The sequence below is a fragment of the Schistocerca serialis genome, chromosome 2 (assembly GCF_023864345.2).
Source record: "Schistocerca serialis cubense isolate TAMUIC-IGC-003099 chromosome 2, iqSchSeri2.2, whole genome shotgun sequence".
In the NCBI taxonomy this organism is placed as follows: domain Eukaryota; kingdom Metazoa; phylum Arthropoda; class Insecta; order Orthoptera; family Acrididae; genus Schistocerca; species Schistocerca serialis.
In genome coordinates, this window is record NC_064639.1 from 982,074,445 (window position 1) to 982,099,739 (window position 25,295).

The window sequence follows — 25,295 nt, forward strand, 5'->3', positions numbered from 1 at the left end:
ATTATATCCTAAGTTCATCCACGATCCTCATCAATAATAAGATGAGTACTTACTTTATTCTACAAGTTATTTAATCAGCTTTTGAATAAGTATCTCTCTCTCAAAGTTTTGATACACTAAAATAGCAGAAAAGAACTTTATCTAAAAAAGTGTAATATTTAAAAAAAAACTGTGTATTACATAATTAGAGTAGAGGGTCATTTGAAGTGGAGTGGCTCCCTGGGATATTATATCTCAGATAGATCATTTCATCCCCTATACTTAGTGAGAATGGGATTCTTATGTTATAACTAATAATGGATGCCTTTCACATGTGGACTAAAAAACTTAACTGAAACTAAAGAAATTGCACATAAGTGGTATTTATAAATAAAAGAAATCGTGGTCCAAGTTTTAATAAGTTTTTAATAACTTTTGAAACATCAACTTTTATAATACATGCAATATAGCAACAGTATTTTAACAGCTGTTTGCTACCTCTGATGAACTTGCAGAAATGTAGAATTCATTTTTAAGAAAACACAAAATGCACAAAAGATTTGACAAAATAATCCAAATCACAACTTAACACAAAAAGGTATTGGATCAAATGATAATAAATATACTATATTGATAATTGTACATTGAATACTGACTAGTGTGTATTACTTTACACGGTTGCATTACTTATTGTCAGTATGAAATAGTGGACATTATTACACATCTCCATAAGTATAAACATATACTCTGCCAGCACTGTAGGCAGCTGCAACAATTTCTTTCTTACCATCACCATCCAAGTCAGCTACAACTGATTTGCCTGAAAATAAAAGTTTATTTTGATTAAATAATCACCATTTCTGAAGACAAAGAAACTTTACTTCCACACACTGATAACTGTCGTGGATTAACAATTTTCTGAAGACAAAGAAATCTTACTTCCACACACTGATAACTGCTGTGGATTAACAATTAGAAAAAATGAAGTCTGAATGAAGATTATTAATTCATTCATCATATGTATTGCATAATGAAGGAGCACCTTCAATTATGTGAACTGAGTCATTTTGCAGTACATTAGTGAGGTGAAGAAGCCATTAAGAACTGAATGTATATTAACTAACATGTTAAATTACTATATACTATTTGTGGTTACACAAACTAAATTTAATAAAGCAAAATTAATAGGCAGCCCCCATTTAGAAGACAAATGGTGCTGCTTTTTCATTTGTATGAAATAGCTACTCCATATCCAATATTGTTGTTGGCTTACTATCTACTTGACTTTGGATTAAGTTGTGCTCAAGTCAATACAAAGAGAAATACTTTCAAGGGCAAAACATCCTAAACTAAGTTGCCTGATTACTGTTTTTACATGTTGACTCAGTTTCAAATTGCATCCAGTTGAATTCCATGGAATTTAACACAGCATTTCATTTAGCACATGATCATTTATATATTTTTTTTCCTGGTGCTAGCAGGTTATTTTTGTTTCTCTAAAATCACATATGAGTCTTGTTGAGACTGAGACAACTGTTTGCCGTGAACCAGTCATAGGCTTATGCAACAGTCATTTGAGCTGCATCTGGTAAGGTTGAGACTGGAACCTTGTGTAGTATGGCTGTGTCAACTGCAACAACTGTCTTTCAAAGTCATTGGCAGATAATTTATGTCAATTAAAAACAAGAGTGAGACCAGTACTGATCCTTGCAGAACACTGACAGTCTTTCATTCAAAGATGTGATGAGGGAGTAAATATTGGTGGCTGGTTCACAGTGGCAACAAGTGAGTAACAGGAAGATAAGACATGTAACATATTTGGAGAAAAATAGTAGCAATAGATTGAGATATAATTTGTGTTGTTAATCAAGTGCAGAAGAGAGGGTGGAAGGTGTTCAAATGTAAGAAGAAGGGTTGTTGTTGTTGTGGTCTTCAGTCCTGAGACTGGTTTTATGCAGCTCTCCATGCTACTCTATCCTGTGCAAGCTTCTTCATCTCCCAGTACCTACTGCAACCTACATCCTTCTGAATCTGCTTAGTGTATTCATCCCTTGGTCTCCCTCTATGATTTTTACCCTCCACGCTGCCCTCCAATACTAAATTGGTGATCCCTTGATGCCTCAGAACATGTCCTACCAACTGATCCCTCCTTCTGGTCAAGTTGTGCCACAAACTTCTCTTCTCCCCAATCCTATTCAATACTTCCTCATTAGTTATGTGATCTACCCATCTAATCTTCAGCATTCTTCTGTAGCACCACATTTCAAAAGCTTCTATTCTCTTCTTGTCCAAACTATTTATCGTCCATGTTTCACTTCCATACATAGCTACACTCCATACTAATACTTTCAGAAATGACTTCTTGACACTTAAATCTATACTCAATGTTAACAAATTTCTCTTCTTCAGAAACGCTTTCCTCGCCATTGCCAGTCTACATTTTATATCCTGTCTACTTCGACCATCATCAGTTATTCTGCTCCCCAAATAGCAAAACTCCTTTACTACTTTAAGTGTCTCATTTCCTAATCTAATTCCCTCAGCATCACCCAACTTAATTCGACTACATTCCATCATCCTCGTTTTGCTTTTGTTGATGTTCATCTTATATCCTCCTTTCAAGATGCTATCCATTCCGTTCAACTGCTCTTCCAAGTCCTTTGCCGTCTCTGACAGAATTACAATGTCATCGGCGAACCTCAAAGTTTTTATTTCTTCTCCATGGATTTTAATACCTACTCCAAATTTTTCTTTTGTTTCCTTTACTGCTTGCTCAATATACAGATTGAATAACATCAGGGAGAGGCTACAACCCTGTCTTACTCCCTTCCCAACCACTGCTTCCCTTTCATGTCCCTCGACTCTTATAACTGCCATCTGGTTTCTGTACAAATTATAAATAGCCTTTCACTCCCTGTATTTTACCCCTGCCACCTTCAGAATTTGAAAGAGAGTATTCCAGTCAACATTATCAAAACCTTTCTCTAAGTCTACAAATGCTAGAAATGTAGGTTTGCCTTTCCTTAATCTTTCTTCTAAGATAAGTCGTAAGGTCAGTATTGCCTCACGTGTTCCAGTATTTCTACGGAATCCAAACTGATCTTCCCCGAGGTCGGCTTCTACTAGCTTTTTCATTCGTTTGTAAAGAATTCGTGTTAGTATTTTGCAGCAGTGACTTATTAAACTGATAGTTCGGTAATTTTCACATCTGTCAACACCTGCTTTCTTTGGGATTGGAATTATTATATTCTTCTTGAAGTCTGGGGGTATTTCGCCTGTTTCATACATCTTGCTCACCAGATGGTAGAGTCTTATCAGGACTGGCTCTCTCACGGCCGTCAGTAGTTCCAATGGAATGTTGTCTACTCCGGGGGCCTTGTTTCGACTCAGGTCTTTCAACGCTCTGTCAAACTCTTTACGCAGTATCGTATCTCCCATTTCATCTTCATCTACATCCTCTTCCATTTCCATAATATTGTCCTCAAGTACATCGCCCTTGTATAGACCTTCTATATAATCCTTCCACCTTTCTGCTTTCCCTTCTTTGCTTAGAACTGGGTTTCCATCTGAGCTCTTGATGTTCATTCAAGTGGTTTTCTTATCTCCAAAGGTCTCTTTAATTTTCCTGTAGGCAGTATCTATCTTACCCCTGGTGAGATAAGCCTCTACATCCTTACATTTGTCCTCTAGCCGTCCCTGCTTAGCCATTTTGCACTTCCTGTCGATCTCACTTTTGAGACGTTTGTATTCCTTTTTGCCTGCTTCATTTACTGCATTTTTATATTTTCTCCTTTCATCAATTAAATCCAATATTTCTTCTGTTACCCAAGGATTTCTACTAGCCCTCGTCTTTTTACCTACTTGATCCTCTGCTGCCTTCACTACTTCATCCCTCAAAGCTACCCATTCTTCTTCTACTCTTTCCCCCATTCCTGTCAATTGTTCCCTTATGCTCTCCCTGAAACTCTGTACAACCTCTGGTTCTTTCAGTTTATCCAGGTCCCATCTCCTTAAGTTCCCACCTTTTTGCAGTTTCTTCAGTTTTAATCTACAGGTCATAACCAATAGATTGTGGTCAGAGTCCACATCTGCCCCTGGAAATGTCTTACAATTTAAAACCTGGTTCCTAAATCTCTGTCTTACCATTATATAATCTGTCTGATACCTTTTAGTATCTCCAGGGTTCTTCCATGTATACAACCTTCTTTCATGATTCTTGAACCAAGTGTTAGCTATAATTAAGTTATGCTCTGTGCAAAATTCTACCAGACGGCTTCCTCTTTCATTTCTCTCGCGCAATCCATACTCACCCACTACGTTTCCTTCTCTCCCTTTTCCTACTGTCGAATTCCAGTCACCCATGACTATTTAATTTTCGTCACCCTTCACTATCATAATAATTTCTTTTATCTCATCATACATTTCTTCAATTTCTTCGTCATCTGCAGAGATAGTTGGCATATAAACTTGTACTACTGTAGTAGGTGTGGGCTTCGTATCTATCTTGGCCGCAATAATGCGTTCACTATGCTGTTTGTAGTAGCTTACCCGCATTCCTATTTTCCTATTCATTATTAAACCTACTCCTGCATTACCCCTATTTGATTTTGTGTTTATAACCCTGTAGTCACCTGACCAGAAGTCTTGTTCCTCCTGCCACCGAACTTTACTAATTCCCACTATATCTAACTTTAACCTATCAATTTCCCTTTTTACATTTTCTAACCTACCTGCCCAATTAAGTGATCTGACATTCCACGCTCCGATCCGTAGAACGCCAGTTTTCTTTCTCCTGATAACAATGTGCACTTGAGTAGTCCACGCCCGGAGATCCGAATGGGGGACTATTTTACCTCCGGAATATTTTACCCAAGAGGACGCCATCATCATTTAATCATACAGTAAAGCTGCATGCCCTCGGGAAAAATTACGGCCGTAGTTTCCGCTTGCTTTCAGCCGTTCGCAGTACCAGCACAGCAAGGCCGTTTTGGTTATTGTTAAAAGGCCAGATCAGTCAATCATCCAGACTGTTGCCCTTGCAACTACTGAAAAGTCTGCTGCCCCTCTTCAGGAACCACACGATTGTCTGGCCTCTCAACAGATACCCCTCCGTTGTGGTTGCACCTACGGTACGGCTATCTGTATCGCTGAGGTACGCAAGCCTCCCCACCAACGCCAAGGTCCATGGTTCATGGGGGGGGGGGGGGGGGGGGGGGGAAGAAGAAGGGTAAGTGATAACATTTTAGGATACACAGCTGAAAAGCTGCAAACACAGTTACATAACTCAGAAGCTGAGGTAGGAAACATCTGCTCTGGGTTTGATGTCCAGTGAAAACTAACAAGTTAAAATAAAAGAAGAAGAATATACAGAAAAAGAAGAAACCTGGAGGAAATTGGTGATTTTGCTGAAAGCAAAAGTTCATTACACATATCCCTGCAACAGGGTGAGCTCACTAGTGCTTCAGTACTGTCCTGCTGTCCTGTCTCCCTGTCACCTCAACTTCTTCCCCCCCCCCCCCCCCCCCCCCCCCTCAGCCATCATCCTTCTTTCTCTCTCCGACTCTCCTCCCTACACTCTTCCTGCTCCTTATTCATTCAGTTATTCACACATCATGTTCTGTAAATACCAGCAAGAAAGAGTGTGCAGGAATGGGGAACAAGTTAAAGTATTCATTGACAGGCGCAAATAGCCACTGTAGGCTACTGTTGTGAAGTGCTAACCTTGCATTTTTAATTATAGGATTTTTCTCAAGAAAACTCTGTTTTATTTATATATATTGGTGCAGACATGCAACTAATTTGGAAAAAAAGCTACTATTCCCCATCTTGCACCACTTAGCTCCTGTTTTTAATCTACGGTTTCATATTGACAATTTGTGTAACTGTACTGATTTCAGATAATGTTATTAGCTGTCTATACACTGGAAAGAACTTTTTGTACTTCAATTTAGAATATCTGTAGATTTTTAATTTCCTGCCTGAAGTCTACGGGCAAACTGTCAAATACTTTTGCGCCAGAAAATAAAATTCCATTCTAAACTGTAAATAGGGACACAAAAGGATAGAAATAAAGAAAAATTTTACATCAGAACCACAGAATAGCATGCTATGAAAGGCTCTGCTATATGCAGGATTAAAATTAGTCAGTGCAATGCCCAGCATAATTATTACTCTTCCCACAGTAACATTTAAGCTTAAGGAATTTCTTATCCAAAACCTTTCCTACACATTAGAAGAATATTGTAGTATCATAAAGAGTAAGAAGTGTTTTGAAAAAGTATATAAATCACAGCAAATTATTTGTTAATGATAGGAATAACCGAATGAAGACAATTGAATCAGTTGGTTGAATTATTCATTTCAGTGCTACCAGCCGATCTGAGCAACCAAATGAAAACAGTCGACCAAGTTTTGCATGGTGAATGAGTTAATCATTCTTTCTTTCCAAGTGAAACTAGTTGTATTTTTGTCAGTTGAACCATGTATTTATTCATTTTTTCAGCTGAAACCACTCTTAAGCATTTTAGTTGACTGAGTTATCCATTGATTCTTCTTGTGTGAAAGCTGTCTGTAGAATTTTCATTAGCTGAACCAAAGCAGTGGTATATAAATGGGGATACATACTTCCAGACAGTAGCTCCAAACTTGGGAGTGTGTGAAAACATCTCAGGCGGTACACCAAAGTTAAAAAAGCATTATACTTGTTCATGTGCAAATTTTCCTTTTCAGCACTTAAATCTGGTTAATATATTCCTGTGAATTAAGTTGTTCTAGAAGCAAGTAACACATACATATTAACAAGCTGATGTATCATTGGAGCTAAAATGTTGTTGTTGTTGTTGTTGTTGTGGGCTTCAGTCCTGAGACTGGTTTGATGCAGCCCTCCAAGCAACTCTATCCTGTGCAAGCTTCTTCATCTCCCAGTACCTACTGCAGCCTACATCCTTCTGAATCTGCTTAGTGTATTCATCTCTTGGTCTCACTCTACGATTTTTACCCTCCGCGCTGCCCGCCAATACTAAATTGGTGATCCCTCGATGTCTCAGAACATGTCCTACCAACAAAATCCCTTCTTCTAGTCAAGTTGTGCCACAAACCTCTGTTCTCCCCAATCCTATTCAATACTTCCTCATTAGTTATGTGATCTACCCATCTAATCTATCGGGCATGGATGTGTGTGATGTCCTTAGGTTAGTTAGGTTTAAGTAGTTCTAAGTTCTAGGGGACTGATGACCACAGTTGTTAAGTCCCATAGTGCTCAGAGCCATTTGAACCATCTAATCTTCAGCATTTTTCTGTAGCACCACATTTCGAAAGCTTCTATTCTCTTCTTGTCTAAGCTATTTATTGTCCACGCTTCACTTCCATACATGGCAACACTCCATAAAAAAAACCTTCAGAAATGACTTTGTGACATTTAAATCTATACTCAATATTAACAAATTTTTCTTCTTCAGAAACACTTTCCTTGCCATTGCCAGTCTACATTTTATATCCTCTCTACTTCGACCATCATCAGCTATTTTGCTCCCCAAATAGCAAAACTCCTTTACTACTCATTTCCTAATCTAATTCCCTCAGCATCACCCAACTTAATTCGACTACATTCCATTATCATCGTTTTGCTTTTGTTGATGTTCACCTTATACCCTCCTTTCAAAATACTGTCCATACCATTCAACTGCTCTTCCAATTTCTTTGCTGTCTCTGACAGAATTACAATGTCATCAGCGAACCTCAAAGTTTTTATTTCTTTGCCATGGATTTTAATTCCTACTCTGAACTTTTCTTTTGTTTCTTTTGTTTCTTGCTCAATATGCAGATTGAATAACATTGGGGATAGGCTACAACCCTGTCTCACTCCCTTCCCAACCACTGCTTCCCTTTCATACCCCTCAACTCTTATAACTGCCATCTGGTTTCTGTACAAATTGTAAATAGGCTTTCACTCTCTGTATTTTACCCCTGACACCTTCAGAATTTGAAAGAGAGTATTCCAATCAACATTGTCAAAAGCTTTCTCTAAGTCTACAAATGCTAGAAACGTAGGTTTGCCTTTCCTTAATCTTTCTTCTAAGATAAGTCGTAGGGTCAGTATTGCCTCACGTGTTCCAACATTTCTACAGAATCCAAACTGATCTTCCCCGAGGTCGGCTTCTATCAGTTTTTCCATTCGTCTGTAAAGAATTCGCATTAGTATTTTGCAGCTGTGACTTATTAAACTGATAGTTCGGTAATTTTCACATCTGTCTACACCTGCTTTCTTTGAGATTGGAATTATTATATTCTTCTTGAAGTCTGAGGGTATTTCGCCTGTTTCCTACGTCTTGCTCACCAGATGGTAGAGTTTTGTCAGGACTGGCTCTCCCAAGGTTGTCAGTAGTTCTAATGGAATGTTGTCTACTCCGGGGGCTTGTTTCGACTTAGGTCTTTCAGTGCTCTGTCAAACTCTTCACACAATATCATATCTCCCATTTCATCTTCATCTACATCCTCTTCCATTTCCATAATATTGTCCTCGAGTACATCACCCTTGTATAGACCCTCTATATACTCCTTCCACCTTTCTGCTTTCCCTTCTTTGCTTAGAACTTGGTTTCCATCTGAGCTCTTGATATTCATACAAGTGGCTCTCTTTTCTCCAAAGTTCTCTTTAATTTTCCTGTAGGTGGTATCTATCTTACCCGTAGTGAGATAAGCCTCTACATCCTTACATTTGTCCTCTAGCCATCCCTGCTTAGCCATTTTGCACTTCCTGTCGATATAATTTTTGAGACGTTTGTATTCCTTTTTGCCTGCTTTATTTACTGCATTTTTATATTTTCTCCTTTCATCAATTAAATTCAATATTTCTTCTGGTTACCAAGGATTTCTACTAGCCCTCGTCTTTTTACCTACTCGATCCTCTGCTGCCTTCACTACTTCATCCCTCAGAGCTACCCATTCTTCTTCTACTGTATTGCTTTCCCCCATTCCTGTCAATTGTTCCCTTATGCTCTCCCTGAAACTCTCTACAACCTCTGGTTTAGTCAGTTTATCCAGGTCTCATCTCCTTAAATTCTCACTTTTTTGCAGTTTCTTCAGTTTTAATCTGCAGTTCATAACCAATAGATTGTGGTCAGAATCCACATCTGCCCCTGGAAATGTCTTACAATTTAAAACCTGGTTCCTAAATCTCTGTCTTACCATTATATAATCTGTCTGATACCTTCTAGTATCTCCAGGATTCTTCCATGTATACAACCTTCTTTTATGATTCTTGAACCAAGTGTTAGCTATTATTAAGTTGTGCTCTGTGCAAAATTCTACCAGGCGGCTTCCTCTTTCATTTCTTAGCCCCCATCCATATTCACCTGCTACGTTTCCTTCTCTCCCTTTTCCTACTCTCGAATTCCAGTCACCCATGACTATTAAATTTTCGTCCCCCTTCACTACCTGAATAATTTCTTTTATCTTATCATACATCTCATCAATTTCTTCATCATCTGCAGAGCTAGTTGGCATATAAACTTGTACTACTGTAGTAGGCATGGACTTCGTGACTATCTTGGCCACAATAATGCGTTCACTATGCTGTTTGTAGTAGCTTAACCGAACTCCTATTTTTTTATTCATCATTAAACCTACTCCTGTACTACCCCTATTTGATTTTGTATTTACAACCCTGTATTCACCTGACCAAAAATCTTGTTCCTCCTGCCACCGAACTTCTCTAATTCCCACTATATCTAACTTTAACCTATCCATTTCCCTTTTTAAATTTTCTAACCTACCTGCCCAATTAAGGGATCTGACATTCCACACTCCGATCTGTAGAACACCAGTTTTCTTTCTCTGGAGCTAAAAAGTTGAAAGTTGAGCATAAAAAGATCCCTTGGCAGTATGTGAGGAAGAAAGGGGCATTGCCAAATTTCAGCAACTGTTTGCATTTTGTTTTACTGAAAAGATGTGAGTGATGATGAACATTAGTTCCACATGTGCCTCCTGCTGCTGCTTGGAGTGCAGCCATGAGGAGGAGATGGTGCAGTTCCTTACACTGTGCCAGCAAGCAGGCCACCTCCTCATGATGGATGCACTCCTGACTGCTAGAGATTGGCAGTGGTGGCACCGTGCACCTGGCTCCGAGGACACTGCACCACCCTCAAATGGAAAAAGGCTGAATATATGTAAACTAAGTAAACCTCTCAAACCTAGAGACTGAGTGAAAATATTCAAATAACAGACTTAATTATCAGAGACTTGTGTCATTCCACTATCTCACATTAAGCGAAACTACTCAAACCCGGAGAGTGAGTGAGAAACATTTGTATATCTCACAGGGCCACAGACACTAGTTTCATTCAATTCTTTCATTCAACTGATAAAACTGACTGAATGAAAAAGCAGTCAATGGCGCAGTTGGTTGTTAAAACCAATCAGCTGCCCCATCACTACTATTTATGTGTAATCTTATCATATCATGTAATCAGTGACGTATTTAGAAAAATATATTACTGTGCTGTATATTGAGATTAGTAGCCTTTGCTGTTTCTGTATATATGCAAAGAATCATTCAATGTTGAAACAAGTATTATTATTATTATTATTATTATTATTATTATTATTATCATTATCATCATCATTCTCTTCATCATTATTACTATTATTAACTTATATTATTCGAGCTGTGTATTTCAGAGTTCATCCTTAGTTCACTCTTTTTATTAACAAGCAGTACTACTAGGGAGTAAATATATTGGCACTTGATTGCAAGAATTCCAAGACTATTTTTACGATCTGAGACGATAATAATATGTTAAGCTTGTAGCTGTTTTCAGAGAAATGTGACTGTAACCCTGACACAGTACCAACATAAAATGCAGACTCCTTGACAAATGCACCCATGTTGTGATTAGTAACTGAATTACATAATGTGTGAGATGCCAAACTTGGAAAGCCCATTATAATGAGTGAATTGAAGTGAATTAAATTTTATTTGATTCTACAGTATTATGTTGCATGCATAAAGTGTGTGTGTGTTATGTACAACATATCAAAAACAGAAAACACTCAGTATCAGTTATTTCCTAAGGACTAATCATTTTGGTTTCCCTCTTTAAACACCACTGATTACAAAGAAAAACCCAGATAAATTAAATTTAATAGGCACAATTTCACCTGCAAAATATCTTTACTGACAGATACTTTTCGAGTTTCTTTGTTAAGTTAATGTGGTGTATACTATGATATAGGATTCTGAGTAATTTCTTCATAATGTGATACTGAAGTCCTTTTAGGCCCACAAGAATTGTCTATCAGAGGGATATGCTTCATATCTCGTTTTTTCTCTGAGCATTGTGGATGGTACATTATCATTCATTTGTGATCCACTCTGAACTGTCTTTTGTGATTTATATTGTTGTTTCATATATCTACAAATAAATAAAAGATAAGATGCCAAGATTTCTGAAGCAGTTTCTTTATGTTTCAGAAGTGTCCCCCATCCCTTACCCCTCAATGTGAATACTCTTTTCATTCCCTGAATGTTTGAGCTTCCCCATACTGTCACTCCGTACTGCGGGTACTGTTGAAAGAATCCATGGTATACTTTGCACAGAAGCTGTTTGTCTGTGTGTTGTGGTAGCTGTTTCTTTATGAATGTGACAGTTCTGAGTTTCTTACAGACAGAATTAATACACTGTTTCTATTTAGTTCATTAGCCACAGTAATACCTAATAATTTAGTGGATTCTACTTCTTCCAGCCTTGTTTTGTCCACTTCTAAATCCTTATGGTCAGACTTTGGATTCTACTTCTTCCAGCCTTGTTTTGTCCACTTCTAAATCCTTATGCTCAGACTTCACTGAATATATAGTTTTATTTTCTGGTTTATAACCACTTAATTTTCCACTGGACTGCAATGGTTGTAGAAGTATATGCTGTTCTCTCAACCTGTTCCATATTTTGCTCACCGATCAATATTGTCAGGTCATCTGCATACAATGTTTTCTTCTCTTTCTGTTCAACATTTCTGTCGCATATAAAAAGGATAAATAGCAATGACCTAATTATAAATCCTGTGCCACTCTGTATTTGATGGTTTGTGACTGGTCTCTGTTCTATGTTGGTACACACTATTTCCTGTTCCATAGGTATAATTGTATCTGTTCTCCTGCTTGTCCTTGAGTGCTATAGCTTAGACGACATATAGAAATATTATAGACACAAGTTTTTTTTCTTCTAATGACTGTATAATATATTCTATCACACCATTAATTGCTGGGGGAAGAGAGGGGGGGGGGGGGTAGGTGTGTGAATTTATGTAATTAAACTTGATGAAAGCATTGACGTTTTATGTAACCAAGGATGGAAAACAGGAAAAATAACTTGACTTAGCTTATGGAACATAAACCAGAGAATAAGTGCAAAAACTGGGACTTGTGATGTCACTTATCTACTAGAGCATATGAAAAATTTATCTGATAAGACACAATATCTTACATTATATATTAATAAAGAACATTATTTAGAATAGATATGTGAGGCTATGAAGATGAAACAGCTTAATTACAAATCTAAATTAAGTATCTTTATCAATGGTAAAATTGTAGGAATGCTTCAGAAAACACTACCTGCATTACTGAGCTGTATTGTAAACTGGTTCAGCCTTGACAAGCTGATAATAAAAATAAATACTACCATTAAATTCCTACATCATTAACAGAAATTGTGAAGACATTAATAATGCAGATGTGAGACACAGACATTGTAAGTGCAATCAGTACAAAACTTCTCAGGTCTTGCTCCAGGACAACTGCAAATGAGATACACACATTTACAGTATATTTAGAAGGTTAAGAACAATGTGTTATTTAATGAAAGTGCTTGAAAACTGTTGCCATAAGGAATGCCTGATGACTTGTAATGTGTAAATGTACATTCTGCCCTGAAGGATGAGATCACTTTGAGCTCTCTTTAAAAGGACATGAATTCTTACTCTTGCATGTATTTTTATTAAGCAATATATGCAATTTTTTGTAATACATCTATCAAAACTCAAAATATTCATTGTCATAACACTAAATGGAAAATAAACTTTCATGTGCAACAAGTAAAAACCATGTTCGCCAAAAGGGACACTACATTATTGTAAAATTACGAACAATAAGCTGCCAAAAAAAAACTGTAATAATATATGGTCTCATAAAATTAAAAGCAGCGTTGTAAGGATGTTTACTTATGTACTGGTTCTGTAGCTTGAGTAAGTTCCTTCAGAACCTTGGAGCCAATAACATAATCGATATTATTGTGTGCATGTGTGTGTGTGTGTGTGTGTGTGTGTGTGTGTGTGTGTGTGTGTGTGTGTGTGTGTCACTCATGGTGTGCGCAATTTCAGAGCTCGTGCATCCATAAAGTTTGCAGGCCTAATCATAGAGGCACACCTGGGTCAACCCCCTGCCACGCTCTGGTGAGCTGCCAAGGAAACAGTATTATTTAAGCAATTGTAGATGAGTGTCCTGGACTGTTGTCCAGTCAATGTATTCGGTGCTGCATACAACCTGTATCTTATGTGTTGCTCTAAAAGGAACTACATTCAATAAAACATGTTTGTTTTTGTTACAGCAAGATTCATTTGTATCCTCGACAGTCCAAGTAATATTCTTGTTAGCTAGCTATATGGCAAAATTTCTTGCATCCTCTTAGAGAGACTGTTAGTTGATGAAGAGAGAAACTGAAGTAAGGCTGTTTTTATAACACTTATGCTTTTAATAACTCTTCAGTAATTTGGGTCATCAATTAACAAATGTGGGTAAATCAGTGACATTAGAAAGTGCTTACATGGACACAATTGTAGCTCCATCTCTTAAGCAGTTAAAGTGGTAATCAAATATTAAGTAAAACAGCCATCAATTTGAATTATTCTTTGTGTGTGTGATATTGCTTTTGTGTGAAAGAACAGGAACATTGTCAAAAACCAAAAACAGCTCACTCGTAGCATCAAAAAGATTGTCATTCTTAAGCATCACAACACCTTACCTGTTGTAGTAGCTTTTGTGTCCAAATAAACATTTTTCTCATAGCTCCAGTCATTTTTGTCTTGACTTGCTGCTGTGAGAATATAGTGCTTTCCATCATCATCACCTGACAAAAGTATATATGGCTTTTCCCTATAAGAAAGTATTTCAGTGATCAGTATTTATCATCTAAAGTGATGAGGACACCAAAAAAATGTTTCATGATAAAAAGATGTAGAATCTATGGTTGAATTCTAACCTGCTTACTCTATTTTGAGTGCATATTGTGTCGACAGTATCTGAGATGAGCTTTCCCTGTTAGGTACTGAGAGGTGATAGACACACAAGAGAAAAAATTGTGAAATCTGTAATTTTCAGAAATTTATTGGTGTTAATGCTGACTTGTATGACATGTCACCTCAACACATCCACATTTGCTAACTAAAAATAACAGTTTATGCATTTTTATATTATCATACATCTCACATTAAGGGTTAAATATGGTACAGAACATTATGGCAAAATGTAAGTAATTTAGGGGTAAAGGTAACAACTCACTGAATAGTAGAGGTGCTGAGATGTCAGCAGGCACATGAACAAGAGTGAAAACTTTTGTGGCATATCTCTGTGGAAGACCCAGATGAGAGACTGTACTGTTCACCCACCCACCACATCCTACTCCATTCCTGTCACAGGTTTATCCTATCACATCGCAGGCAGAGTCACCTGTGGAAGAAGCCATGTCCTTACCACCTCTGCTGCAATTTTTGCACAGTATTTTACGTGGGCATGACCACCAAATAACTGCCCCCCCAAATGAATGACTACTGCCATACTGTGGCCAAGAGCAGATGTGACCCCCCCCCCCTCCCCCCTTGTGGAACATGCTGCTGGGTGCTACTTTAAAAGCCACTCCCCATCTGGATTCTTCCCTCCAGCAACAGATTTTCTGAATTACACAGATAGAAATTATCCTTGCAACACATCCTTTGGTCCAGAAATCCAACTGCCCTCAATCTTCACTAGTCCCATGCCTCACACACACACCTCCACTATGACACCAGTCCTTAACTTCACTCATCTTGCACCCACAACCTCTTCCCACAGTTTCCCCTTCATCTGTTTGGCCCAACTCCCAATCCATTCCCCATGTTATCATCATTGTGTGTTTCTTGAGCTTAGTGGTGCTCATGCCCATGTGTCACATTTCTAACATGTGCACCTGATACCTTTCACTCCATTATCTGTAGCCCATACAACCAGCAGCCACTCTCTGAGCCATCAGCACTCCTTCCCCAATTCTCCCTCGTGTTCCTCACCTCCTTTCTCCTGTCACAAATGTCACCTAACACAGCCTCTCATCCCCCAACCCCCATCTACATGCGGAACTGCAGGACTAAGTTTTCAGTCTTTTTTAAGTGCTTATCAATGACTCAAAGCCTCTACTATTTGCTAAGTTTTTACTTTTACTCCTAAATTAATGACATTAAGAATTCTCTCTCTTAAAGCCTACACCTTTAGGGAAGTCCTGTATTCTCTGAAATTTACTCTCTCATCCAATATTTCAGCAACCTAAGGAATAAATTCAAATCCTAGAACTATCCACTGAACTCACTCTGCAAGCAGATATTTCTTCCATCATGGTGAAGTTGAACCAGTTAATGATCAAATCATGAAAACAAGAAATCAGTAATTCTAAACACTGCGGTAAAGTTTTTAGACTCAGATGACCCATAAAAAAGTTTTCTGACTTGCTTACTCCTAAATATCTGCCTACTCTCATAGCTAAATCTGCCCTGTGCATTCTTTTGATGCCATAAAGCTAAGCCTCACAACCATTATTATGAACTTAATCAAATACATCATTTTAGTCATACTGTAACCGATTTACATGGATAGACCTACTTTTAGACTTGCTCTATTTAGTCTTTCTATATGGTGTTGAAATTTATCTGTACTAGAAGCAAAAGTACAACTTCATCATAAAAATCAAAACCATTCAGATATGTTCTGACTTTTTCTTTGGCATACCTTATTTTCTATTGTTTCATCAGTTATTTTTGCAATCTAGGTATTGAGTTATTAGCCTATTTTGTAACACTGCTGGTTTTTTGCATATTGGTACAAGCATAATCAAACCATATAATTTACAGTTATGAAAGAAATTAACTATTAATACTAAGTATATAACATAATACATTCAAAATCACGGGATATTAAAATAAACTACTGAATAATATATTTCTAATAGTGTACAGGTTTACGAAGACAAATTAGTCAATGAATCAGGTTTTTCACAAGCTATTAAAAGGTAATATCAAGGAGTGAAAAGCAGCTAAAGTTTATTCACTAGCTGTGCAGCATAGTTCTTGTACTACCTCTTCACCTTCTATATTTAAAGTAGAGACAGTTTCTGTCCATTATTTCTAGGGCATAGCAAGCGGGCACAATGGACAGAAACTGTCTCTTTCTTCTTCCAGCTAATAAGGGAATAAGTAATACATTAAGTAATTAAAAATCACAATATTTTATAGGCATAGACAGTTGTATGTGAAGTATGTTAATGGCAAGAAACAATCAGTGCCTTCTCTGTGGAATGCAATGGAGATACTATCGAAGACAGTGCTGCCAAGGCAGAGTTACTAAACACAACCTTTCGAAATGCCTCCACAAAAGAAGACTAAGTAAATATTCCAGTATTTGAATTGAGAACAGCTGCCAACATGAGTAACATAGAAGTAAATATCGTCAGAGTAGTGAAGCAACTTAAATCACATAATAAAAGCAAGGCTTCTGGTCCAGACTGAATACCAATTAGGTTCCTTTCGGAGTATGCTGATGCATTAGCTCCATACTTAACAATCATATACAACAGTTCACTCGATGAAAGATCCTTACCCAAAGACTGGAAAGTTGCACAGGTCACACCAATATTCAAGAAAGGTAGTAGGAGTAATCCACTTAATTACAGGCCCATATTGTTAACATTGACATGCAGCACAATTTTAGAACATATATTGTGTTCAAACATTATGAATTACCTTGAAGAAAACTGTCTATTGACACACAGTCAACATGGGTTTAGAGAGCTTTGTTCCTGTGAAATACAACTAGCTCTTTATTCACATGAAGTGTTGAGTGCTATTGACAAGGGATTTCAAATCGATTCCATATTTCTGGATTTCTGAAAGGCTTTTGACACCGTTCCATAAAAGCGGCTTGTAGTTAAATTGCATGCTTATTGAATATCATCTCAGTTATGTGACTGGATTTGTGATTTCTTGTCAGAGAGGTCAGAGTTCATAGTAATTGACGGAAAGTCATTGAGTAAAACAGAAGTGATTTATGGTGTTCCTCAAGGTAGTGTTATAGGCCCATTGCTGTTCCTTATCTATATAAACGATTTGGGAGACAATCTGAGAAGCCATCTTAGGTTGTTTGCAGATGACACTGTCGTTTAAAGACTAATAAAGTCATCAGAAGCTCAAAACAAATTTCAAAACGATTTAGAAAAGATATTTGAATAGTGCGAAAATTGGCAGTTGACCCTTAATAACGAAAAGTGTGAAGTCATCTACATGAGTGCTAAAAGGAATTTGTTAAACTTCAGTTACACAATAAATCAGTCAAATCTAAAAGCCATAAATTCAACTAAATTCCTAGGTATTACAATTACGAACAACTTAAATTGGAAGGAACACACAGAAAATGTTGTGGGGAAGGCTAACCAAAAACTGTGTTGTAGTGGCAGGACACTTAGAAAATGTAACAGATTTACTAAGGAGATTGCCTACACTATGCTTGTCTGTCCTCTTTTAGAATACTACTGTGCGGTGTTGGACCCTCACCAGATGGAGTACATCGAAAAATTTCAAAGAAGGGCAGCATGTTTTATATTATCACAAAATGTGGGAGAGAGTGTCACGGAAATGATACAGGATTTGGGCTGGACATCATTAAAAGAAAGGCGTTTTTCCTTGCGACAGAATCTTCTCACAAAATTCCAATCACCAGCTTTCTCCACCGAATGTGAAAATATTTTGTTGATACTGACCTACATAGGGAGAAACGATCACCTTGATAAAATAAGGGAAATCAGAGCTCGTACAGGAAGATATCTACATCTACATCTACATCTACAGCAACATCCATACGCCGCAAGCCACCTGATGGTGTGTGGTGAAGGGTACTTTGAGTACATCTATCAGTTCTCCCATCTATTCCAGTCTTGTATTGTTTGTGGAAAGAAAGATTGTTGGTATGCCTCTGTGTGGCCTCTAATCTCTCTAATTTTATCCTCATGGTCTCTTCGCGAGATGTACGTAGGAGGGAGCAATATACTGCTTGACTCCTCGGTGCTTGTTCATTCAGTGCGCTATACGAGATTGGAATAATAGAGAATTGTGAAGGTGGTTTGATGAACCCTCTGCCAGGCACTTAAATGTGATTTGCAGAGTATCGATGTAGATGTCACCACAGATTATGTTATTAAGAAATGTGATAACATTACTACACCACCACAGTTCCATTTGCAGAACAGTCCACTGTCAACCGCAGCTTCCCCTAGTTGCTTGAAGAATTATTCAAGAAAGGGAAAAAATAAGATGTATCAAATTACGGGCCAGTTATATATTACCTGATTTCTCAAGGCTTCATGGAAAACAAATATGTTCAGAAAAGACTTCCTAATGCTTAAATTTGATGTAAAAACATTTTTTTTTTCTTTTTCAGGAAAGCTTTACTTGCTGTTAGCCATCTACTTTATATGTCATCTATTCTTTTTCCATAATCATACTTTTTTTACCCATACAGCAAAACATGTCTACTACGATGAACATTAGATTATAAATCACAGAGGTGACTCATTTTCTCAGGAGGTCCAAATGGCCTTATTTCGTGTACTTTCAGCATCTCATTTCCAAATCTAATTTCTTCAGTACTGTCTGGCTTAATTTAAATGCATTGTAATACCCTTGTTTTACTTTTATTTGTTCAAAACACACTATCCATCCCCTACAATTCACTTTGAAACTCTTTTGTGATCTCTGACTGACTGACAGGCCAAATTACCAAAGGATGCTATCTTCTTTACAATTTAACCATTTAATGTAAGAATGGGAAGGGCATAATCATCAAGCCTTATCAAACATAACTACGGTTATCTATGTTAAAATTCTACCATGTTTTAAATTTCAACAAAGAATCTTGTTCAGTGTCTGCTACGTGCCAAATGCTCTAAAGTCATAAACAGGCAAAAATCAAGCAATGGAAAATTCAGGATGGAATGTAACATTATTATGAAAAGGAAAGTTGCTACTTACCATATAGCAGAGATGCTGAGTTGCCAATAGCCACAACAAAAAAGACTGTCACAAAGTTAATGAGAGTTGTGTGTGTGTATGTGTGTTTATTTGTGACAGTCTTTTTGTTGTGCCTATCTATGACTCAGCATCTTTGCTATATGGTGAGTAGCAACTTTCCATTTCATAGTATTATTACATTAACAGCCAATATTTTTTAAAGAATAATCCAAATGGCAAGTCAAAAGTTACTTCACTCTATCAAATGTTATTTACCTCAGACACTTAGTATATGTTTGGTTTGCAATGTCAGCTAGCTTATGAGGTCCTACAGTTAAGGAACAATAATACTTGTTCACCTCTGAAAATAAGTATTCTGATCATATGTCATTTTGAACAACCTTATGTCTGGAGCTCTCAAGTTAAAATACTACTCATAATGATGAAGAAACTAGCAAGGAACATCATTGTACTTGAATAAATGGGAACAATTCATTTTAAAAAATTGTTGTTTAATATTCAGTGCAACAGTTCAGTAAAATGGCTTTAAATTTTTCAATGATAGTTTCCACCCACACAATTTTAAACAGGAGATATGTTTCTGGAACTGCTATTTACCCCCCCCCCCCCCCCTCCTCACGTTCCAACATATAGGTATTTACAAGGTCTACTACTGTGAATCTTTGCCCTTTTTCACAAGAAAGATCTTTGCAGATCTCATTGTAATTTTGACGAATGCATGTTGGATAGAATATATCCACAGTTTCTCAGGACCCAAAAGAGTTAGATGGAAGTGTAACTGACCATTATGTCGTATTGTGTAACAAATAAAATAAGGAATATCTATCTGGAGGCAACAGAGCTCTAACAACACTTTGTGACTCTTGTAGCATTTCCCTTTGACTGAAATGACATTTACAAAAATATATTTTATTACCCTCTCTGAGGAGGCACAAGATCATAAATAACAACTGATGAATATTCTGTACTACAACACTTTTGACTTTTACATTATTAACTGATTGCTTTAAAAGTATTAAAAATAAGAACGAAGTAATACCTTGTAATAGGACACCCTCCACTAACATTTTTTTTTCTTATAAAAATAGTCAATACCAAGTATACTTTCAACTCTTGTATAGGTGAACATTATCTCAGCTGTTTAACTAAATGAATTTCATTTGATTTTGTATACAAGGTTTATATATATATATATATATATATATATATATATATATATATATATATATATATATATATATATATATATATATATATATATATATATATATATAATAGAGGGAAACATTCCACGTGGGAAAAATATATCTAAAAAGAAAGATGATGAAACTTACCAAACAAAAGCGCTGGCAGGTCGATAGACACACAAACAAACACAAACATACACACAAAATTCTAGCTTTCGCAACCTATGGTTGCCTCGTCAGGAAAGAAAGGTAAGTCTTTCCGCTCCCGGGATTGGAATGACTCCTTACCCTCTCCCTTAAAACCCATATCCTTTTGTCTTTCCTTCTCCTTCCCTCTTTCCTGACGAGGCAACCATAGGTTGCGAAAGCTAGAATTTTGTGTGTATGTTTGTGTTTGTTTGTGTGTCTATCGACCTGCCAGCGCTTTTGTTTGGTAAGTTTCATCATCTTTCTTTTTTTATATATATATATATATATATATATATATATATATATATATATATATATATCTTGGTTTGGTAAGTTTCATCATCTTTCTTTTTATATATATATATATATATATATATATATATATATATATATATATATATATATATATATATCTAAAAAGAAAGATGATGAAACTTACCAAACAAAAGCGCTGGCAGGTCGATAGACACACAAACAAACACAAACATACACACAAAATTCTAGCTTTCGCAACCTATGGTTGCCTCGTCAGGAAAGAGGGAAGGAGAAGGAAAGACAAAAGGATATGGGTTTTAAGGGAGAGGGTAAGGAGTCATTCCAATCCCGGGAGCGGAAAGACTTACCTTAGGGGGAAAAAAGGACAGGTATACACTCGCACACACACACATATCCATCCACACATACACAGACACAAGCAGATGTCTGCTTGTGTCTGTGTATGTGTGGATGGATATGTGTGTGTGTGCGAGTGTATACCTGTCCTTTTTTCCCCCTAAGGTAAGTCTTTCCGCTCCCGGGATTGGAATGACTCCTTACCCTCTCCCTTAAAACCCATATCCTTTTGTCTTTCCTTCTCCTTCCCTCTTTCCTGACGAGGCAACCATTGGTTGCGAAAGCTAGAATTTTGTGTGTATGTTTGTGTTTGTTTGTGTGTCTATCGACCTGCCAGCGCTTTTGTTTGGTAAGTTTCATCATCTTTCTTTTTAGATATATTTTTCCCACGTGGAATGTTTCCCTCTATTATATATATATATATATATATATATATATATATATATATATATATATATATATATATAAAAAACAAAGATGATGTGACTTACCAAATGAAAGTGCTGGCAGGTCGACAGACACACAAACAAACGCAAACATACACACAAAATTCAAGCTTTTGCAACAAACTGTTGCCTCATCAGGAAAGAGGGAAGGAGAGGGAAAGACAAAAGGATGTGGGTTTTAAGGGAGAGGGTAAGGAGTCATTCCAATCCCGGGAGCGGAAAGACTTACCTTAGGGAGAAAAAAGGACGGGTATACACTCGCACACTCACACATATCCATCCACACATATACAGACACAAGCAGATGTCTGCTTGTGTCTGTATATGTGTGGATGGATATGTGTATGTGTGCGAGTGTATACCCGTCCTTTTTTCTCCCTAAGGTAAGTCTTTCCGCTCCCGGGATTGGAATGACTCTTACCCTCTCCCTTAAAACCCACATCCTTTTGTCTTTCCCTCTCCTTCCCTCTTTCCTGATGAGGCAACAGTTTGTTGTGAAAGCTTGAATTTTGTGTGTATGTTTGCGTTTGTTTGTGTGTCTGTCGACCTGCCAGCACTTTCATTTGGTAAGTCACATCATCTTTGTTTTTAGATATATATTTCCTACGTGGAATGTTTCCCTCTATTTGTGTTTCAAAAATGACTGGTATATTTGAAACGGCAATAAAAATTAACGAGCAGCGATAGAAATACACCGTTTGTTGCAATATGCTTGGGACAACACTACATTTTCAAGCGGACAAACTTTCGAAAATACAGTAGTTACAATTTTCAACAACAGATGGCGCTGCAAGTGATGTGAAAGATATAGAAGACAACGCAGTCTGTGGGTGCGCCATTCTGTACGTCGTCTTTCTGCTGTAAGCGTGTGCTGTTCACAACATGCAAGTATGCTCTAGACAACATGGTTTATTCCTTAGAACAGAGGATTTTTCTGGTGTTGGAATTCCACCACCTAGAACACAGTGTTGTTGCAGCAAGACGAAGTTTTCAACGGAGGTTTAATGTAACCAAAGGACCGAAAAGCGATACAATAAAGGATCTGTTTGAAAAATTTCAACGGACTGGGAATGTGACGGATGAACGTGCTGGAAAGGTAGGGCGACCGCGTACGGCAACCACAGAGGGCAACGCTCAGCTAGTGCAGCAGGTGATCCAACAGCGGCCTCGGGTTTCCGTTCACCGTGTTGCAGCTGCAGTCCAAATGACGCCAACGTCCACGTATCGTCTCATGCGCCAGAGTTTACACCTCTATCCATACAAAATTCAAACGTGGCAACCCCTCAGCGCCGCTACCATTGCTGCACGAGAGACATTCGCTAACGATATAGTGCACAGGATTGATGATGGTAATATGCATGTGGGCAGCATTTGGTTTACTGACGAAGCTTATTTTTACCTGGACGGCTTTGTCAATAAACAGAACTGGCACATATGGGGAACCGAAAAGCCCCATGTTGCAGTCCCATCGTCCCTGCATCCTCAAAAAGTACTGGTCTGGGCCGCCATTTCTTCCAAAGGAATCATTGGCCCATTTTTCAGATCCGAAACGATTACTGCATCACGCTATCTGGACATTCTTCATGAATTTGTGGCGGTACGAACTGCCTTAGATGACACTGCGAACACCTCGTGGTTTATGCAAGATGGTGCCCGGCCACATCGCACGGCCGACGTCTTTAATTTCCTGAATGAATATTTCGATGATCGTGTGATTGCTTTGGGCTATCCGAAACAAACAGGAGGCGGCGTGAATTGGCCTCCCTATTCGCCAGACATGAACCCCTGTGACTTCTTTCTGTGGGGACACTGAAAGACCAGGTGTACCGCCAGAATCCAGAAACAATTGAACAGCTGAAGCAGTTCAACTCATCTGCATGTGAAGCCATTCCGCCAGACAAGTTGTCAAAGGTTTCGGGTAATTTCATTCAGAGACTACGCCATATTATTGCTACACATGGTGGATATGTGGAAAACATCGTACTATAGAGTTTCCCAGACCGCAGCGCCATCTGTTGTTGAAAATTGTAACTACTGTAATTTCGAAAGTTTGTCTGCCTGAAAATGTACTGTTGTCCCAAGCATATTGCAACAAACGGTGTATTTCTATCGCTGCTCGTTTAGTTTTTATTGCCGTTTCAAATATACCGGTCATTTTTGAAACACCCTGTATATATATTGTATACAAGGTTTTATATTTAAGGCTAAAATGTATAAAAAGAAATTAATTTGTTACAATCAATACAGCTAAAATTACTTATTCTTTAGAAATATTTGAAATTACAAAATATCTGGCATACTTAAAATTCATTATATTAATTGCACAATCTAACACTAATTTTTAAATTTGTTTCTGGATTCATTAACAAAATAATGATATAACTTGGTGAAGATTCTTCTTTTCTCAAGAAAGTCTGTAAACTCTGTTGTTTTGTAAACTCTTTAGAATATTGTTAGTACCGCAGAATGTAAGTGGTAGTGTGCATGCCTCTGATGGAATGAGACATGTTTTTAATTTTAGCACTAACAATGTAATTATAGTTTTTATTGAAGTGGAAACTGTAAAGACAGTGTGACATAGAAGAATAGGTCAAATAAAATAAAAAAACCATAGAAACAGAGTTTACATCATCAGTTATCAGAGCAACTGAAAACCACTAAGTTAAAAAAAATTACAGTCTCAAGAATCTACCCTTACATGTGACTGTAGCCAACAATGAGAAAATCAAAATAAGTATGAATAGTTTTTTGTATATAGTACACCTCTGGAAGCTTATTAAAGTAATGAAGAGACAAAAATTTAATGGTGATGAGTGGAAGGACAAGATTACAACCTGTAGCCAAAAATGCAAGAATAATCAAATAAGAAAAAGAATAATTTTCATTTTTAAGTGACAGGAAACAGACACACAGTGATAACCACAAAAGGGACATTCTATGTCAAGTCAACCAAGCCATCTCACCCACTATCTCAGAATTGGATGAAATTTGTCTTATTTGCTCTCCTTAGAAATAAGTAACCATACCAAATTTTAGCATCTTATCTCTCCATTTTCATTTATGACATTTTAAAGCTCAGAAGTTCTGACATGTTTGACACCACAATGACGCAAAATTACACTTAATAACACTTGAAAATAAATTACAATCTTTACATTTATCATCTATTCTGTGCTAGTGTTCATGTACTCTAAGGATTGTAAACATAATTACCAAATACCTTGAAGTCAATTGACCAAGGCAGGTAAATTTGTATACTTATATTTTTGTCTTTTACTTTCTGAAAAACTTGGTTCAGCATTGCATTGAATATCACATAAAGACAGTGCAGTAATCCCCCTTCTTTTCCCCAGAATAAACCTCAAATCAAGAGCTATCATGTGGAAAAATAAAATTTAGTTAGGTTTTCACTCCTTGAAAGTATATTTCCTGTTACACTGGAATTTTTAGATCAATTTTTTATTGTTCATCTTACACAATCTGTCATTTTTGCATATTTTAATATTTTAAAAAAAAATTTCATTGCTTTCAATGTTATTATCCATTTTAATAAATAATACTTGTTTAA

At 37.1% G+C, this 25,295-nt stretch overlaps 1 protein-coding gene across 2 annotated transcripts in view; it reads right to left on the reverse strand.

Moving 5' to 3' along the window:
- The window catches only part of LOC126458400 (uncharacterized), a 61,085-nt gene that overhangs the window by 12,055 nt on the left and 23,735 nt on the right, over positions 1-25,295 (reverse strand). Inside the window, exons 8-9 of one of the 2 annotated variants that reach the window (XM_050095412.1) lie at positions 13,995-14,125; positions 386-799 (exon numbers count right to left, since the gene is read on the reverse strand). In XM_050095412.1, coding sequence (XP_049951369.1) covers positions 696-799; positions 13,995-14,125 — 235 coding nt within the window. In that variant the 3' untranslated portion in view covers positions 386-695. Of the gene's footprint in view, positions 1-385; positions 800-13,994; positions 14,126-25,295 lie in introns of those variants that run through there. The other variant, XM_050095413.1, reaches the window with a different exon arrangement.